This window comes from Scatophagus argus, chromosome 16 (assembly GCF_020382885.2).
Source record: "Scatophagus argus isolate fScaArg1 chromosome 16, fScaArg1.pri, whole genome shotgun sequence".
Classification (NCBI taxonomy): domain Eukaryota; kingdom Metazoa; phylum Chordata; class Actinopteri; family Scatophagidae; genus Scatophagus; species Scatophagus argus.
In genome coordinates this window covers 20,599,600-20,619,786 of record NC_058508.1, presented here as the reverse complement: position 1 = coordinate 20,619,786, position 20,187 = coordinate 20,599,600, and the positions used below count along the sequence as shown (strand labels likewise).

At 43.8% G+C, this 20,187-nt stretch overlaps 1 protein-coding gene across 2 annotated transcripts; it reads left to right on the top strand.

Moving 5' to 3' along the window:
- The first annotated feature begins 723 nt into the window (after positions 1–723).
- LOC124072909 (myosin phosphatase Rho-interacting protein-like) lies at positions 724–19,359 on the top strand. Of its 2 annotated transcripts, none has more exons than XM_046414691.1 (22): positions 724–955; positions 3,058–3,135; positions 3,254–3,319; positions 3,638–3,789; positions 3,896–3,980; positions 4,351–4,513; positions 5,661–5,835; positions 7,824–7,929; positions 11,780–11,878; positions 12,227–12,283; positions 12,384–12,452; positions 12,538–12,627; positions 12,710–12,819; positions 13,296–13,812; positions 14,028–14,120; positions 14,277–16,490; positions 16,898–17,045; positions 17,498–17,615; positions 17,773–17,932; positions 18,150–18,251; positions 18,691–18,777; positions 18,914–19,359. In XM_046414691.1, exons 1-22 carry the CDS (start codon positions 830–832, stop codon positions 19,052–19,054), a joined length of 4,956 nt encoding a protein of 1,651 aa, XP_046270647.1. In that variant the 5' UTR covers positions 724–829; the 3' UTR covers positions 19,055–19,359. The 2 variants fall into 2 exon arrangements, with proteins under 2 accessions (XP_046270647.1, XP_046270648.1); XM_046414692.1 differs by having other exon boundaries at positions 725–955; positions 5,661–5,817.
- The last annotated feature ends 828 nt before the right edge of the window (positions 19,360–20,187 follow it).

Here is a 20,187-nt window from a genome sequence, read left to right as displayed (position 1 = left end):
TTGATTGTTGTATTTAGAAACGGGAGTATTTACTGCCCTCCTGCGGCCACAGTGAGAAACTGCAACACTTATCGGTATAATCAATCAACACAATGTGTTATATTATTAATGTGATGTGACAACAAAGAACAGCAATATCAGTTATAGTTATAATCACGCATTTGTGACTTTTCTGCAGTGGAGGTCAAGCTCTGCAGCAAAACGAGTGTTAAGGTAGACATAAAACTATCCCTTCTCTTCCTCTTGATATTTTCAAAATAAACGAATAGAAAGTGAATACAAACAACAACGCTTCAAAGCTCTCCAAAGACTGAACTGATGCTCAGCTGATCATATAAACCTTCGATTTCTTTTTGTTATTTCATGTTTTATGTACCCTTGATCAATATCCCTACAACTGTTGTTTGTAATTACACAGTTTAGCGTTAAAGTGGAAGAAAAATCCTTAAATACAGCACAAACATTCAGCGTACCGAAACTAACTGGAAAAATTCGTTTATTAATGAAAATGTGTTGTTTGGATTAGGCGAGCATGAGAGGAAATCAGTTGTAGCTCATACTTGCGCAGCTACTAATCAAACCATAAGGTCACTGTGCTTGAGATGCGGACAAAGAGGAAAAGAAACGATAGCTGATAGTTTTATTTTGTAGGTTGCGACCGGAAGTTGTCACGTCCTGCGACATATCCATGACGACAGCAGTAACACGGGCTGAGCTGTGTTTGACAGATGTTTGTTGAGGGCAAGCCGTCTCATTCAATGCCGAGTACCGGAGGAAGACGGCGCGTTTGGACTGTTCACCGGCAGAGGAGAGCTTCGCTGACTGAAACATGTCGGGCGAAAAGGCGACGAGTCCGTGTAACAAATTTCAAGCCAACATTTTTAATAAAAGTAAATGCCAGAACTGCTTCAAGTCCCGCGAACTGCATCTGTTGAACGACCATGACATGGAGCAGGTAACTACTACACTCGTCGTCAGCTAATGTGACAGCTAGTTAATTCATTTAAAAGTGTGGAAGTGTTAACCTAAAATTACTCTTGAAGAACAAAGTTTTTTTGAAACATCCAGAAAAGGCAGTTTAGTAACTTATATTCGACGTAGATGTCTACACTTATTCAGAATTGTACACCTGTGAGCTATTTTTCTTCTGTTAACGCAACGTTAAATCATTTATTTTACCATTGAAATACGAAAACACACTAACATTTAAAGTGAAAACGTAAAATTTAAGTTTTCATTTAAATTTTTTATGTAAACCGATTAGCTAACCCGTTAATCGACGCTGCGTAAAAATCCGCAATTTTGGTTAAATTAGGGACTGTACACAAATTATTAACAAGGGGAGGGGGGGTCAGACGGGGGATTGTTTTCACGTGATCTGTTAACAGAAGGACCGAGAGCAGAGTGGTGTAATTTTATTGTTCAAGATTGTTTTAAACCTGAATTTGTCTAATTTTTATTTACAAGATTAAAATAGTAGGTTCAGGCTTTGCCAAATCCTGCCTCTGTTTCACGGATTTGTTCCATGTTTTAAACATTTACACTCAGTGTTTTCTCTACCGAAAGTCTTTTCTGGTAAAATAAAATCAAATGTGTCAGCTTTATGTTGTTTTCCATTAATGAAACAATGATAATCGCTGCTTTCATTCTGGCATATATTCCACATGCTGAAGTTAGATTATGCTACCTTAAATTATTTGCACTTTCTCTTTCTCAGTTAGTAATGGTGGAAAGAGTTGTACCAACCCAACACTTCTTTTCTGTCAAGGATACAAAGTAATGCTGGGAAGAGTTTGCATTTGTGAAAAGTGAAATATAAGATTCTACTCTTCCACTCCACCAAAATAATTTTTCTGTAACATATTGAAAATGTACTGAAAAGCAATGTCCTGTTGAGAAGTTAAACATGCGTATTTGAAAAGTAGAAGAGGAGAAGGGAAAAGTTCCATAAAATGGAAATACTAAAGTAAAGTACGAGCACCTCAAACATTTTCTTCAGGGCGGCACTGAAACATGTAGTATCCAGATGCTCTCTCAGTCCACATGCTGGTAGTCGACTAAATGTTACAACAGAATGAACAAGTCCTGTATAATTCCTGTGCACATTGACAGCAGCGCTGCATCTGAAAACATTGTTCCTGCAGGTCTGTCGTGTGCAGGTGATGTAAGGAGATAATCACGACGGCTTCCTACATGCCTCACATTGTTGAAATATGTTATTACTCTGTCCCCCTGCCTGCTTCTCTGTGCCCTGTAATTTCAGCGTTGTTGCTCAACCTACAAACAGCCTACACAGTATTACTCTAACACATCAGTCAGCTGTGCTCATTGAGAAAAAGTTGAGGTTTTTTGCTATAAATATTGAGCATCTCTATACTGTTTTAACATATTGAAAATATGACTGCGCAGACTGCTTGGATAGAACAGTCGGTGATATGTCTCTTACTGGTTTATCTGTGCATTCCCCTCTTCAAAATGTCTCAGCCCATTTGGGACATCAGTGAGCTATTTATTTCATTTTTATGCACCCTGTAAAAACTGTTGGTCGCATTCACACAAAACGTGAATAAATAAATAAATAAAGCACCACAAATAGACAGATTTTCAAAAAAGTCAAATTGCATGAAAATGAACTGTTTTAAGACATTCTTGAAGGAATAATGCCAATACATTCATGCCTCTGATATGAAAGTCTGCTGATTTCTTTGTCTGACGTAACAGTAAAATTAATATCTTTTGGACAAAACAAGTGATCTGAAGACGTCACCTTGGACTTGGGGAAACTGCAGTCGTCCGTCTGCGATCTCAAGTAACCATGATTGGATGATATTGAAAACAGAAATGAGTGCCCAACTCTAGTTCAGAGCGACAGGATCAAGTGCTCACATTTGAGACACAGGAACCAGGGAATGTTTGGCATTTTTGCTGGAAAAAATGACTTAAACCATTGATTCTATAAATAGCAGCCAGAATCGACTAATTGTTTCAGCTCTTCACAGCCCGTGCTTCAGTTCTTCAGAGGCTGAATGCTAACTGCTCTGTCCCCATGGATTACAGGCAAAGCCCATCTATGGAGGCTGGCTGTGTTTGGCTCCTGAGGGGACAGACTTTGACAACCCGATGCAGAGGTCAAGGGTAGGACATGACGAAACCGAGCTGAAATTCAGAAGCATTCAGCAGTTCTGCACTGTGACTTTTTCCTCGACAAAAAAGCGGTGCTGTAGTGATTTTGTTTGCTTTGTCTCAATGTCAGAAATGGCAGCGGCGCTTCTTTATCCTGTATGAACACGGCAGCCTGAGCTTTGCCCTGGATGAACTGGTAAGATAGTGAAACCAAACACAAAAATATACAGTGAACAGTAAATCCCGCTCTGTGTGTGCATCTGCATTTACAGTTGGGATCACGGAGGCATCTTTAGGCCAGATGTCGTGTGCAAAACCGCAGCAGATGATTTGGGCTTAGCCTGTCGTCTAATGCACACATCCCCCTCTCTCTGTGATCCCCTCAAATCTCATTCCCTCATCTCTTTATTCCACTGTTAACACCACAAAATCCTTTCTGTGTAACAGTAAGAGCAACACAGTTTCGGTCAAACCTCTGCTTGAGTCATATAGATGTGATCTGATTCTCCTCCAGCCGAGCACGTTGCCACAGGGGACGGTGAACATGAATCTGTGCACAGAGATCACTGATGCAGAGCCCAGGACGGGCCAGAGAAACGCACTCTGCATCGTCACGCCGGAGCGGGAAATATTCATCCGTGGCGACAACAAAGAGATCATCAACGGGTCAGTGTAGAACTGGAGAAGAACGGCAGGAGCAGGAAGTAATCTGGTTTCCTGTATCCACTCGACTGATGTCTTTGTCTCTGCTGTTTCTGTCTTTGTTTACCAGGTGGAGTGAACAGCTTGCCGTCTATCTGCAGACTAACAGGCAGAATCAGAAGAAAAAACGGAAAGTGGAACCCGTTGCCACTCAGGTAGCAAATTCCGTCAAATGCTTCAGTACGAATTTACGCACACGTTGTGTTTTTCCTGCTAGCTGTACGTTCAGCTAGCATAGGAGATCTGACTGTCATGAAACTCAGCATAAATATTCATGGTGCTCAGATGTTTTTGGAGACCCCTGACCTTTCATCTTGGAACAGTATAAGACAAAAATGTCCACTAATGCACAAGCAATGCTAAGAGACTACAGTCATGCTACCAGCTCCAGTCTTTGTTGAGATGTTTCAGTGTGGACCAAAGTTGAGGGCCCACCAGCTGACAGAAAAAAACAAACAAACAAAAAAATAAATAAATAAAACAAACAAATAAAAACTAATCATCTTTTTTATTTTCTAACACTAGGAACCAAGTCCAGCAAAGATGGCTGCAACTGATCCAAGTTTTTCTGAGATCGCTGCAGAATCCGGCCGGTGGCAGGAAGACCAGCGGGGCAGGGGACCGGGTGTAAGCCCCATGTGGACCGTGACAGACATGGATCCCCCAGGCCTGGACAAGACCCCTGCAGGTGTAGCAGAGGCAAAACACACAAAACACACAGTCATAGCCACTTCCTGTCCTCTCGCACTGTCCTAACATCCTGCAGATGTTCCCACACTTACAGCTTCTACATTTCATCTTTTGTCATCATGGGAACTGAGCTGCAGGAGTTTTAGCAGGAAGCTGAGTTACATAAACACTGACTGACGGACAGAAACAGACAGCAGAAAAAAGTGTGTGTCTCTAACCTTCAGGCACCATAAAAGTCCAACATGATCCATAAAAGACCTCTTAAACAAGTCCTAATAGGCTTGATGGTTTGCACAGGACAGGTTTTCGTCGTTACTGGAGCTTTGTGCTGTGACAAAGTGGACAGCAGCACCCATCTGGCGTCAGACTTATTGCTGGGTCTGGAAAGGTCCTGTAATAAAGGTCTGGATCGACTCCTGCTGGCTGTGCCGATAGGCTGTTTCATCAGAGCGATAGAGGTCTTACACCAGACCTAAGAGATGATCATCCGTCAGGGTTCCCTCTTGTCACTGGTCTCCTTGACTGTCATTTAAGTCTTCAAGATAATACAGATCAGTTTTTCGAGGAAATGAGGATCAGTTCTAAAAATGCACTCAAAGCTGCACTAAACCCTCTTTTTATATTTATGATGAGTTAAATAATTGTGTGTAATGTGGAGAAAGACGAGTATCACTCAGCTCTGCAGTCGCACAGAGCGTTTTTAGTGTCTTTCCGTATCAGCGACAAAACTAGATTGATTTCATTGTTTTCTACAGGAGTGTCCTAACTGGCTGTTTTGAACCAGAACAAATTTAATTATCAAACCGCTACAAACCACTTAGCAACTGATGTTTTTGTTCATAAAAACTTCTTGACTTGCCTCCATTAACTTTGAGTTCATTTCCTAACCTTGAGAAGAATGTTGTATATCATTAGGTGACATGTTAAGAGGGAAAACAATGGAGGTTTTGTGCCACTGGCTGCAGTGTGAACCCTGATTAAAAAGGAATGATTTCATCCCGCTTGTTGGCTGCTGGCCGTTTAAAAGAGAGTTGGGGTTACGTGTTAAAGAAACGGCTTCCAACAACAGCTACTTCAGACATGACTTCCTGCCCTCAGTGGATCTAACGGCCTGAAATCCTTTTTGTGTTGCTTTTTATATCCAGGCAACACATCTGCCTACCTGTGCCCAGTGTCCACGGACTCTCCGAGCTTGGATGTTAGTGTTGTTACTCCAGTTGGATCTTTGGACTTGGTGGCTGGTGGGAACAGTAACAGCATCCAAACATCAGTGAACAACAAGAACCAGAGCCAGGACATAAAGTCAGAAAGGAATCAGGGGTAGGCTGACAATTTACAGCCAGTTCTGTACACAGGGTCTGTAAATAACTGTTCTATATGTTGTGTTTGGCAGCAGTCCGCTGTTTATATTCATATGTTTGCATGTGTTCTGTGGGTAACAGCCATTTAAAGGGCCTTGGCAGAGGAAAAGGGGTAAATGTGCAAGCAATTAGCACAAAGGACATCCAATGCCTCTGTGCTCCCCCCCCAGTATAAAGCCATCACACACCGCTAAACACAGATCAAAGGCTCCCACTCTACCCCTCCATTAGAGATCTGACTGCCACATTTTTAAATTTAGCTTAAAGAAACCCTCCCAGTTTGTGCCCCAGCAGCATGCAAACTGGTCACATGAGGAGAATTCATCATTTCTTCACTCTTTGCCTTTTTGGGAAACAAAAACAGAAAATACTTAATGCCCCCCCAAATAAGGCCAGAAATTCCGAAAGGCTGGTGTAATTAGATATCTGCAGCATTGTTTCTCAGGACCTTAATGCTGACTGTCTGCCTGCCTGTCAGAGGAAGTCGACTTCAGCTTAAAGCTCGGGGCACAAGGCCTGTCAGCGGACCCTGAAACATCAGGCTCAAGAGAAGATTACAGAAGTTAAGCTGTTTCTAATGTACTGAAAGTTACCTCAGTTAACTTAGAGAGACAGTAACTGTCGGCTCAAGTGCAAACACGTAAGGACAGAGTTCAACATGTTTCATGTTTCTATGTGTCTGTTTGTCAGATATTCTCATTGAGATAAAGAAAATTAAATACTCCAGTTATTGTTTTTTGATAATATTTCACTTTTAGCAAACAGGTGAACATCTTGTCTCTACTATTTCTTAACTCCACACTGGAATACCTGCCATGACTTTCAGTGCAGATATCCACTGTCCTCACTGGATGAAAAAGTTTAACAAGTCACTGACTTTTTGTCTAGCGCCACCAGCTGGTGAAAATTTCAGCTTATCTAACACTTTGGTTTTGGACCAAATATCTGCAAAACTGTACTTTGCATTTAATGCCAATCAGCTAATGTTATCATGCTAACACGCTAAGCTAAGATGGTGATCATGCTAAACAGTGTGCCTGGATGGTAGTGTACTGACTGACATTAGCATTTAGCTCAAAGCACTGCTGTGGGTAAGTACAGCCTTACAGAGCTGCTAGCATGGCTGTCGGCTTAATTAATCTACTGATTATTTTTTTTGATTAAAGAATCAATCATTTACTCTACAAACTCAAGATAAATACCAATCATAGGTTTTGGGTGCAGGAACAAACATCTTAAAATAGTTTCTTTTGTCAGACAAGTTGTAAGTTATTTTAGGACATCATCAAAGATAAAAAAGGAAGCTGAAAATCCCCAAATTGGAAAAGCTACAAAAAGCAAATGGTCTTTTAATTAACAATTAATGATGAAAGTGATGAGAAACAGCATGTGGAGTAATTATTTCAGCACTGGATTCAGATGCAGTTCATAGCTGTGCCCAAAAACAGCCCACCAAACTGGAACTTTTGTTGAATATAACAAAATACTGCAATCAAAACAGACTTAAATTACCAACTCAAGAGCACATCAGCATGTACAAAACCCGCTGATCCTCATCCCAACTGTTAACTGACAGCTTTGCTTTTCATCATCTGACAGTTGTGTATACATTATATCAGGTTACTTTGGGCCTGTTTTATTCCTGCTCTGCTTCCACACTAAACACCTCTGACACCAGCGGGAAGGATGTCAGCTCGTATTTAGGCTCTCAGCAGCAACAATAGCAGCGGTGACACTCGGAGAAAGATCTGCACTGGGTGTCCTCCAGGCTCTTTTCTGCTGCACAGGTGCTGTGAGGAGTCTATTATCAAGCTGTCATCCTCTGCGTTACGCTGCTGGAAATTATGCCAGAAGCCACCTGTGTGCTAGCGGTGTCAGGAAAGCCACCCGTAGATACAGATATGTGCTTGTCCAAGGTTTTTCACTCATTAGTGTTATGTTTTCCAGCTCAACAGAGCGGCTGCTGGGATTGCAGGCGGCCGAGAAAGAGCAGGAAGTGGGGACGGCCGTTTCCAGGAAGGGCAGGAGTGAAGCTCGCATCAACAAACGAGAGGTAACCACAAGTTTCACACAACGCCCACACAAGTCAAACTATTCATTTATTTTCTGACATACCGAAGATGAACGAGCCCCCCCAAAGTACAAGTTGTAATACCCAATGTGGCCACTAGGCCAAAATCGCTTCACAGCTCAGGTTTGTTTCTGGGGCTTTGGTTTGGTGTACCAGATTGGGATGCAGAGCTGAAAGTCAGAGCTAACAGCCAGGAGAAGCTACTGTCCAGAAGTTCCTTTCAGTCACCAAATTTGGATATATTTGATTTTCAGTAGATATTTGTCTCATCAGTAATTCCTCCAACATGTTCTGGGTCTGTCTCGGGGTCTCCTCCCAGCACCCAAAATACCTCCAGAGTTAGTCATGCAGGAGGCATGTTTTGTTACACAACATACAATAGCTGTTCAAACCACTTTCAGCTCACCAAAATAACATGTTTAATTTCTGCAAGTTTCTGCAAGTTTCATAAGGTCACCTGTTCAGACTGATCATCCAGCAAATGTTAGAGGAGCAGTTTGATACGATTCCTGCTCCTGCTTCCATCCTCGCATGGAGATGATCGAAATCATCCTCGTGTCTGTGCGTTAAAGGCTAACACGACGAGCCCGACTCCGTCCAAACCTCAATCCACCTTCCACTCCCTCTAAAGCTCATTAATTAATATGTTATATTTTGTTTGTATAGTGCATGAGGAGAGTGTAAAAACTGGCATGTTGTGGTTTTTAAGGGAGGGGCCGTAGCCGTGAGGTTACCGGGCAACCAGGGGAGACATGTTGATATCAGTTGATACCTTCTCATAAAATTGTTGGCAAGGAAGTATATTTCCCAAAATGTTGTTAAATGTTTTGCCAGTACTGACAATCAGACCCAGGCTGCAGTGGCTGTCTTGGGGAAATCCCTCACTCGAATCAATTTGTGCAGCTTAAAACCTTCAGCACTGGCCCCTTATTAACCTTTTAATTTAATTAACAATCAAAAGGTAACCGACTGTCATGACAGCTGACTGGTTTGTTTCCCTGTCTGAGTCAGTGAGGATGAAGTAGTTTTGTTCGGATGGACGATTGTCTGAGATGAACCTGATGAGACTGAGTGGACTGAGGATCTGGGGATGTGGGTGTGGTCACATGGCTACAGTGGGTGTGGCCGCCATTACATGACACACACAAAAGTCAAAACTCAAGGCTAAAATTATCTTCAGTTATGAATTCAGTTGTCTGCCATTAGGAAAAAGGAACACAATGACTGTCCTGAACCGCCTGGCGGTCCTCAAAGTGGGATCCAAGGGGGTTCCAGGGGTCCTTGAGAGAGTTCCAGGGGGGTTTACAGCAAATGAGGAGAATAATTTTTTTAATTTTTAATTTATTTTGACTGAAAAAGATTGCGAGCCACTGATCCAGGATGCCTAATGTCACGTTGTTGTGTGGCAATACACGGCATTGTGTTTTAACCATGCAGTGAAATGACTTTTATTGTTGTAAATGTACAGTTACAACAATAAAAGTGTGTTCACGTGGGTCAGAATATAATAGGAATGTGAATTAGGAGTCAGGTTTAACATTACTGAGCTCCTGTGTAATAATCATAGTGATTAATCTCAGTGTGGGTGCGTCATGGTTCAGCCCAGTTACTGAATCCAGGCTGTACTGGGCTGGGCTGTGGGCTGGACTGGACATGATCATGACTCACAAAACCAGGTGTTACGCAGAGGAAGATGTCACTTCAACGCTGAAGGTCAGAGATGATCCAACGCTGACGACGGCTGGAAGAAGTAAATCTAAAATCACACGAGACCCTCGTTCCTTTAAGTGTTTCCTGTCGTAGTGGCCCACAGTCAGCCCACGCTGAGCGCTGAAAAGAAAATGATGAGACTTTGGCGTGAAACACGTGGATGAGTGGATCCTGCCGTGTCGAGGCATGAGTGGGTGCGTGTGTTGGCAGGTGGGAGCGCGAGGCCGTGATTCATTCAGAGCTTCGTTTTGTTTGTGAACAGAACTGGTTTTGATGCCCTGAAGGCGTTCAGGCTGCCTCCTGTTGTGTGTTGTAATCCGGGAGACGACATTCCTCTGACAGATTTTTTTCCAGGGATTCCTCAAAGCTAAAAGGACATCCAGTGTAATGTCGGGAGGGACTCTTTATCTCAAAACTCACGTGACGGCCCGTGTTTACTGGGCCTGATAAACTGTGGGGAGGCTCAGAATGTGCGCAGCTCCTTCCCAAGTGCACATCTGTTTGTGAGTGATAGTCACTGTGAGTTGTCAGGCTGGTGATTAAAGAGGTGAGTAGACCTTGACAAGCATCTGTCTGTGTGTGACAGGATCAACAAAACACAAACACGAAGCATCAACAGTCCACAGGATGTTACATAAAGCAGGATCACCAGTTAAACCAGGTTTACTTCAGTCCGTTCTTAGTGAAGAAAACGATCCAAACTACAAACTACTCGCAGCCACAAAACAGCACATATTAGACATACAGTGTGAAATCAGAAAACTTTTGGCACGTCTTGTTAAAACTTCTTTATGACACACCTGAGCTTTGTGATACCATTTGTCCAGCAAGCCACAGAGAGCTGGACTAAGTTGAACTTTTCTTTGTGGTGTTGGTTCTCACAAGCTTCTCTTGTGTTTTGTTTAGATTGTTTTGCTGTAATAGTTCATTCTCTGTGTTATATGTTTAAGATCTGCTGCTCAGTTTTGTTCAGATGTTCTGTTCTGTCCTCCCTGTGAGTTGATGCAATCGTTGCTGGATTTTTCAGGTCTGCTCACATCAGCTCGGAGTTACAAAACAGTTTAATCCTAGTTTAGTTTCTTCGGTTCGTTCAAGTGGCCGAAGCCAGTGCAGTCCTGTTGACAGCGCGACACAGATGGTCGTCGCTGTGGCAGCTGTTAATCTTTGATTAAACACACAGGCTCATTCCTGAGGATTCGCCTTTGAAATCCACCACGTTTTTTATCCCATGTGGTGATTTATGTGTCTTTGGGTGCGTTTGTTTTGGTAACCAGGAGAAGGTCAAAGGAGCCCGTCCGGAGTTCATTCAGGCCTCAGAGCTGAGATTCCCAAGACGGCCTCCCCCTCCTCACTCCTCCCCACGGCTTCGGGAGGCTTCTTCACAAAACAGAGGACGGGCTCTGTCTGCAGCGGTCACTGATTGTTCAGGAAGGGAAAAAAAAAGATCAGTTCACACAGCAGTCAGATCGCTGTGTTCCCCGTGTGTTGTGTCCTTGGATAGTTTTCAATGTAAATGCCAGGAGAAAAAAAAAAAAAATACAAAGAATGTTCTGTAACGATTAAAGTGGTCATTTTTTCCCGTTAAAGTGGTTATGTAAGAGGGAAGAATGAATCTTTTCAATAGGCTCGAGTAAACAAAAAAAACGTACCCTTGTTTCATTAAATGTTTTCTAATCCAGACTCGAAAGAGACTCTGCAGCACGAAACCTGAACGCGAGGAACGGCGCTCAGTTTCTCGCACTTGTGGCATCATTTTGGAACGAAAGACAAAAAGAGTATCAGGGATTATGCAGCCTTTAAGACTTCTTCTTGCATTGTGCAAACAAAATGCAGTCAGTTCATGCGCGGTTCAGTGGTGATGTGAGTAAGAGTTTAACAGGCAGTGCAGAAAAGCCTGCCGGGCTCCCCGCAGTGCTCTACAGCAGGCCTAATCCTCGCAGCTGACAGCCCTGCCAAGCCTCCAGACTATCGGTTACTCTGGCTGATGGAATGCAGGCTGCACTCACAAACAGCCACCGTCCTGACTGAGAAAACACGTCACGTCTTCACATCAGTGGAAACCGGCTTCTGATATAATGTCATAATTTCACACTCATTTGACTATTTTGCCCCTCCCCTACAGAAACTTCAGTCATGTGGAGACATAGCCCGACTGACTGCTCCCCCACCCCAGAGACGATCCCGGTCTCTGGACCGTAGGACGTCGGACACCGTCATGACGGTGAGTCACCAGATTACCATTTAGTAATTAACTCGATGCTGGAGCTCCACCTCCCAATTACTACTGCACAGGCTCTGGCTCCAAATGACATCACAAGATGGCAGCAGTCGTATCAGGGATATTTTGACTTCACTTTTGTACTGTGGGAGGAAGTGGAAATGCAGTACTCAGTGAAGTACAGTGCAGCAAAATGTCCCTGTTGACTGTTGTACTGTTAAATCTGATCTCGTCAGACGATTCTGACTCCAGCATTAATGTTAAAACAGGATTTTACTTGGTTGAGTTTAACTATTTGTTATATAACTATTGTATTTTTACGGTGTCATTTTCATTGTGTCCTCTTCACAGCCAGATTTATTAAACTTCAAAAAAGGCTGGATGGTCAAACTGGATGAAAATGGACAGGTAAAAAACACATTTCTAAACTGAAGTTCACTTATTGATTTGGATTTGCTAACGTCCACTTGACTGCATTAACTTTTATTTGTCTTCTGCTTCCCTCAAGTGGAAGAAGTTTTGGTTTGTGCTGTCGACTGACAGTCTGAGGTACTACAAGGACTCAATAGCTGAAGAGGTATTGTGAAACCTTTTTTTAAAATACAACTAAGAAGTGTCTACTTTTAGAAGATGATAACATGTCCTCTGTTTTCTCCCCTCAGGCTTCAGACCGTGAAGGAGAAATCGACCTAACAAAGTGTTTTAATGTGTCTGAGTATGAGGTGCAGAGGAACTACGGCTTTCAGATCCACGTAAGACAACAGCTCATAAAAAAACAGAACAAAACGTCTTCAGCGTGAAGAAGAAGTTCAGTTAAATGTTTTTCTGTCTTAGACCCCAAAGGGCGTCTACACATTGTCAGCCATGACTTCTGGGATACGAAAGAACTGGATCCAGGCGCTGATGAAAAACGTACATCCAGCTAACGCCCCCGATGTGGCCAGGTGAAGTCACATTAACATCTCATTAAGCTTTTTGGGGTTTTGTTTATTTATCATTTGCTTCAGCTTTCCCCACATTTTGTCAAAGATATGTTAATAAAAAATTGGCTCAGTGTGGCTCAGTGCTACGCAAGCACTGAAATACTCTTGTGGGACATAAAATCTTAAAGCAGTTAAGTTGTGGGTGATGATTTAAAACAAGTGTCCACTCTTAGATCTGAGTTTAAAGGAACAGTTCAAATACATTAGAAAAACTCCTCAGCAATGTCTCTTTCCAGAAATCATGACCTGGTTACTCCACAACATAATCCACAGACCTCACATGGGAACTATTTTCTTTCTGTATCACTGCACAGAAGGAAATGCACATAAGACATCTCAGACAGCAGAGCCAAAGTCATAGTTCAGCTATAGCGTAGTTCTCTACATTATGATATTTTCCCGTCCTCCACTTAAACATACGTTTGCGTTGTGTACAGTTTACCTGGCCACCGCGGCCCCTGCAGCCCACCTGAAGGCCTCCTCAAACCAGATGTGACTCAGGACTCTCCCTCCGCTGACGTCTCAGCAGACAGAGAGCCTCACCCCAAACACAGGACTGTGATGGAGCGACGGCGGGAAGGACGCTACAAAACTTTCGACTGGGCTGACTTCAGGCCTCGGAACAGGCCGGACTCAGAGTCTGAGAGGACTAAAGCTCTGTCCTCGCTGGAGATGGGTGACCTGGAGAGGAGGAAGAGGCGGGAGGAGAGGAGGAGGAGGTACGAGAGCATGCTGGGCATCTCTCTGGGTTGGGAGGTGACTGGAGATAAAACATCAGAGGGCAGCGTGAGAGCACTGAGTCCAACATCACAGCAGAGAGTGGAGGAAGAGATAGAAGAGTGTTGGACGCTGGTGGAGAAGACGGTTTTCAGACAGGACAGGACCGTCCCGCTGTGTACTGAAGACAAAGACTGTGTGCAGATGGAGAGGCTGCTGGACAGCTACAGGAAGGCGGTGAGTGCCTTAAACCTGGTTTCAGCTCATTCCAATACATGAAAACGTCATGGAAAAATTCACAGGTTAACCTTTTTGCTTTATGACATGGACGCGAAAATATGCAACTGGCTGGTGCAGAAAGCTGAACATCTCGCAGCTAAACAGCCAGATATTCTTGGACTTCCTATTTTGGTTGGAAACAAAAACACATATAGGCTTTTTGTGTTTTGAAGGTGGAGGATCTGAAGGCCCAGCTGGCAGAGTCGGAGCACCGCAGACTGGAGCTGGAGGCTCAGCTGACTTCTGCAGGATTTTATCAGCAGCAGGTCTGCCACATTCTGGGCTTCAGCTGCTTTGTCTTCTCAGTTGTTGATGTCTTTTGTGTGATGATCATACTGAGATCAGCTTTGATTGTTTCAATCTTTGCCTGTGCTTTAACACGCATTAGCTAATTCCTTTTGTCTCTGTTGTGTTTCCTGAAGCCGGACCCCCCACTAAGCTCTGAAGCAGTTTTTTGCCAGTCGGACACAAATGAAAAGCCATCACAGACCCTGAGGGACACATGTGAAGAAACCAGAGAGCTGGTACGACAGCAGGACGTTATCAGACTGAGCATGCAGGAGCCCACACCCAGCATCTGGCTGCATGATACAGAGGGAAACTTACAAGAAGCGGCAGATTTACTTCCCGAGACAGTCGCCACACCTTTATTATCACCTGCCTCAGACAGCCAAGACTTACGTTCTCAGGGTGATGAAGAAACCAACCAGCTGAATGGAGGAGACTGTCAGGAGGTTCCCAGCTCAGAAACTCAAATAAATGACAGCGGCTATACCTCACTAATCCTGGAGAAGCCTGCAGAGAGAGACGACGACTCCCTAAACTGCTGTGTGGAGCAACATATCCCTCCTGACCAGGCGGTGGTGAGGAAGCTTTCTCAACAGGTGGAGCTGCTCACGAGCCAGAATGAGGCTCTCAACCAGCTCAACCAGGAGATGCTAAACCAACTGACAGAGGCAGACCGCGAGATAGAGAGGCTGAAGGTGGAGCTCAGCAGCAGGTACGATGAACCCCATCACCTCCCCGAGGTGGAACAGCTGGGACAAGCAGGAGTGAAAGATCTGGAGAGGGAGCTGTGCCTGAGAAACCAGCAGCTCCTGGAGGCTCAGACCTTCATCACTTCCCTGGAGGAGAATCTGAGGGAAACGGAGGCGCTGCTGCAGCTGAACGTTTTGACAGAAACAGAAGGAACAGGACAGGAGAAGGTAGAGTGTGCAGAGAAAGCCGAGGGATATCTGCTTCGATGTTTGGAGGCCTCTGAGGCCAAGCTGATGGAGCTGGAGAGGCAGCTCAACCAGTCAGAGGTGACCTGCAGGGAGCTCCAGACGCAAAACGAGGAGCTGAAGGAGGCTGAGAAACTTTACTGGCAAACAGCAGCAGAGGCGGAGGCTGACGCCAGGAGGTTGAATCAGGAGTTGGAGAAGGAGAGGTTGAAAGGGAACAGATGTGTTTCTGGTGAAGAAAGGATGCAGAAAGTGACAGAAGTGATACTCGTGAGGTTGAACGCTTTGGAGAAATTACTGGAGGTGATCGACAAGTTGGACGTTGGTTTGAGGAAGGGGGAGGGTGAGGAGAAGAAGCCCACAGTGGTGAGCCAGCTGGAGTGGGAGGAAGAGTTTTGGAGTTCACTGCTCGACAAACTGAGTCCCTCCCAGCTCAATGAGGAGGAACCTGTGGAAGTGCTTCTTACTGAGGCGACAGAACAAATGATAGTGGAGAAACAAATGCTGCTGTTAGGACACAGTCTACTTTCTGAGACGGATGAAGGGACGGACGCTTTGAAAGATCGGCATGTTATTTGGAATACTGCAAGTGCAACAGTGACAGAAACCAAGAAGACACATGAAAGCAGGATATTTGATTATGATAATCAGCTCTGTGAGATAAAACAGTTCAGAGTCATCACACAGATGAAAATGTCTTTGCTGAACCACCTGGCCTCCTCTGTCAGCAGCTCTGCACAGGACAAACTCCAGATGATTGCTGACAGGCTGTCCGACGTCGGCCTTTTGGAGCATCCCTGGTCTGGTTTCATTCACTCCGCAGCTACTGAAGCGTTGTACTGCTGTCATTTAAGTCGACTTCGGTCACAATACGAGAGGGAGCTCGAGGAAGCCAAACAGGAACTGCTCGCTTCTCCTTTCATCTGCAGCAAGTGTGTCGACTTGGAGGAGGAAAACCGGGAGCTCAGAGCGAAACTGTCAGACCTCGAAGAGTCGTCACTGGGTGATAAGATGAGCACATCGTGTCAGACTGAAGAGATTTACCCGCAAGACACAGATACCGAGGTACAGGTAGCAGATGAAAGTCTCGCAGATAAAACCATGCAAGAAAATGTCGAAAAGACACCTGAAACACCAGAAGAAGAGACGAATGAGTCTCTTGAGCTCGACTGCATGGAAATCCCACTGTTATGTGTTGAGGGTCAGCCGGGAGAAGAAAACACGGAGGAAAGTGATGCATCGCACGAGGAAACAGAACCCAGCTTTAAGACGGAGCAAGTTTTACTGCTGAGGAGGAGAGTGGAGGAGCTGGAGGAGCAGCTGACGGCCGTGGAGGAGGTGATGAAAGAAGAGTTTGAAGGGAAAATGAGTTTCGTTCGGATGCATCACGAGAAGGAGATGGAAAAGCTGAAGGTATGGAGTGCTTGGATAATTTGTCTACACAGTAATTTAAGAGTGAAGCAGCACATTGTTGAAACTTATTATTAAGGCAATACATACACACCTGAATTTCTGACAATGTCCTCCATTTCCTGAGACGAATCTCATAATACCTCATGATGTTAAAGTGATCCACGAAGCGTCACTTCAGCCACGGCTACGTTAAATCATTGTGAGTGGTGATGTGATGTGTGCTGTTTTTCAAAACACTTTAAATCATTTCACATCCGTTACAACAGTCGTGGCTCACTCATTTCAATCCAAAGCAGCTTTAGTCCAGCCGTGAATTCTGGGTAAGAATGAGATCTTCTTGACTTGGTGCTGAGAAGCTGAAACCCTCTGAAGGTTATGAAGCGTGCGGACGTCTTGTGTTCCTGCAGGTGACGTGCGAGCGCGGCTTTGCCTCCATGGAGGAGTCTCACGTGAAGGTCGTGGAGGAGCTGCAGCGTCGACACCAACAGGAAGTGGAGCGCCTCCTGGTGGAGAGGGACCGGCTGCTGGAGGAGGAGAGCGCTGCGACCGCGACTGGTGAGGAGAGGCTCTCATCATGGTTTAAACTCTTTGAACTTATTCTTTGTCTTACTTCATTATGCTGTTGACTTTTATTATGAACTTCTGCAACTTCGGTTCTCATATTTCTCTGAGGGATGTAAACAGGAAGTGGCTCTCATGCTGGAGTCTGAGTTAACTGTGGGCTTTAAAGCGAGTGAAGTTTTTTTAACCAGCATCTGTTTTACATTTCAGTGAATTAGCACCATTAAAAACTTCCTGTTTGTAGTGTTCTCGTGGAAGTACAGACAGAACAGACGGTCACTGCACAACTTTGATACTGAAGGAAACTTGTGATGAAGTTCTGGAGTCGTTTTCAGATTTCTGTGTGTTTAAGTGCCTGGAAGGTTATCATTAAGGCGTGTTTGTTTCAATTAATAATCCTGAGTTCATCTCACGAAATCTTGTATCACCTCATGGCCTTCTGTCAGCAATCGAAGCCATCGAGAACGCTCACCGGCTGGAGCTGGAGAGGGAGGTGCAGAGGAGATGTCAGTCTGAGAACAGGACAGGAAACGCACACCTGGAGGACGTTTACAGACAGCACACGTACGTTCTGTGCGGGTTTCCAGATGTTTGGGCATCTTTTGGTTCGCTCAGAGAAAAAAGCTTTTGTTTTCCTGGTCAGAAGTAGTTTTGTCTGACACACTCTTATGGACGGTTTGTGTGTGTGTGTGTGTGTGTGTGTGTGTGTGTGTCTGTGAAGCGAGGAGCTGACCTCCTTCCAGCGGGAGCTCCAGGTTCTGTCTCAGCAGTTCACTCTGAAGTGTCTGGAGAACGGCCATCTTGTGCAGGCTCTGGATGCTGAGAGGAAGGCCTTGTGCCAGTGCCAGCAGGAAAACCAAGACCTGAGGACCAGAAACCAGGTGAGGGCTCTCATACACACTCTGCTACGAGTCTTTTACGGGTTCTTCTTCTACCCAGTTGACACCTACAGAGATCCACTGTACTTCTTAGAAAACGTTAGAACCTTAGTTTTCTCTGGTGCTTTTTTTGATTCCGCCTCAACAAGTCAGACACACTGAGTGTGTTTTAAAGGGCTTTAAAGTCCCTGAATATCCTCATGTTGTGTTTCTCTCGCAGGAGCTGAGCGGTCACCTGGCAGCAGAGATCACCAGACTTTGCTCTCTGGCGAAGCAGGACGAGTTGCCGCTCAGTCAGGGGATGGACGTGTATGAAATGGAGGTGAGTCTGGTCTTCATTCAGTCCCGCGTGGACGAAGAGGGACAGGAAGGAAACAGTTCAAATGAGAAAAACTGAAAAATGATCATGAAAAGATATTGACTAACTTGTCAGGAAAGGGAACGAAACAGAAACGTTATGTCAGAACAGACCGTGTGTTCATTCAACTGGTCCAAAAGTGTGTGGCTCCCTCTTGTGTTCACTGTCAGTAACTGCACCTATGACTAATAAAAATGTAAAATACGAATGGGCAGTGGCCTCTATTGTCATTTCACTTTCATTTAGGTGCTTCCATGCTGATTTGCATGAAGTCATTTAGTGACACCAGAGGTCACCCGCAGTTCAAGTTGCCTACACCTTCGTCCCTCTGGTATCATTTCAGCGTGAAGATCTTGTTTGCTTATGAAGACACGAAGCCGATTGTTTGAGGTTTTTCTTTCAGATTACCCTGCGAGTGAAGGAGTCTGAGGTGCAGTGTCTGAAGCAGGAGATCACGTCTCTGAAGGACGAACTGCACTCGGCGCAAAGGGTGAGAACCCATTCATATAAATATAAATGTCTCTGCAACTACGGAAAGCCGATTAGGTCATTATTCTTAAATAAGATCCTAAAAAACAAAAAAGAGAGATAAATGATGACCTTATTGGCCTCATGTCCCGTCACAGGACAAGAGGACGGCCACGAAGAAGTACAAGGACATGCACACTGAGCTGAGCGTCATGAGGGCCAAAGCAGAGAGAGAAATGGACGAACTGAGAGAAAACCTGAGGCTGGCTCATCGCGCTCTGGACCACACGTCACCCTGAAAATGATTTGAAATATTTCATTTGATTTCACCATAACTTTAAAGTTTTCTCCTTTTAGTTTCGCCCACAAAGAATGTATTCAAAATGAATTTTCCCTCCATAACCTCTTTTGTTTTATTTACTAAATCCAGACACTTTTACCCACAATCCACTTCACACTCCTTTTTCATTTCTGGTTTACGTTTATGTCTATTGTGTTCTAAGTTTGGATCAGTTTATATTCACCTTTTAACACTGAATTTGTGATTAACATTAACTTCTGAAATGATCCTGTGAAACTGCAAGTTTTTCAATATTTATATTTACCAAACATTATCATATAAATGTGGTTATTTTCTGTTATGAATATATATATATATATATATATGTACAGCCATTTTGTTGTTGTAATACTTTAGTCCGACTTGTGCAATGACTTGTTTCTTCGTTGATAATTGATGAATGTTGTTTTCATCCTTTCATCCTCTGCTGTATTTGTCCTTAAACAGGTCAGGTTTTTTTTTTAATTATTATTTTCAGTTATATCTTTTACATTAAAAACTTGTTTTTAAACAAGTCTCTTTTTTATTTCTGCCAGTGAACTTCATTGTCATACACAAATAATTGATTTATATAATTTATATTTGTGCACTGCATTATTAATAATAATTCTTTTGTTGTTTTTGATTAAATCAGTTCGACAGATTACACCTTTACAGTCTCGGGTGTTTTGTGTTGCATCAGTGAGGTTGCCAGGTTGAAATTTGGGGCGTCGGAAAACAGAGAATTCAGTCACAGTTTGAACATGAAGGATAAAAACTCGCAGCTGCTGCACGCATGTTTTCATGCTTTGTTGTGACGATGCAACAAAAAAACAACAGGACAGCGTGGATAGTATTTATCACTCTTTCTGGAGGAAGAAGAAGAGCGTCAAGTTATCGTAAAAAAATAAAGTCAAGTTCCGAACGATTGTTTCAAAGTAAAAGCCTCATTTGAGATTGAAACTCGGGAGGGCATGTAGCGGATTCAGATTTTTAATTGACAACGTTCAAGTTTTTGCTTTAGTGTCACGTGTTCCAAATTAAATAAAATAGGTAATAAAGAGAATTAAAGTTGGACAAGACCAAAAAAGCAACAAACATAAACCTTTCACA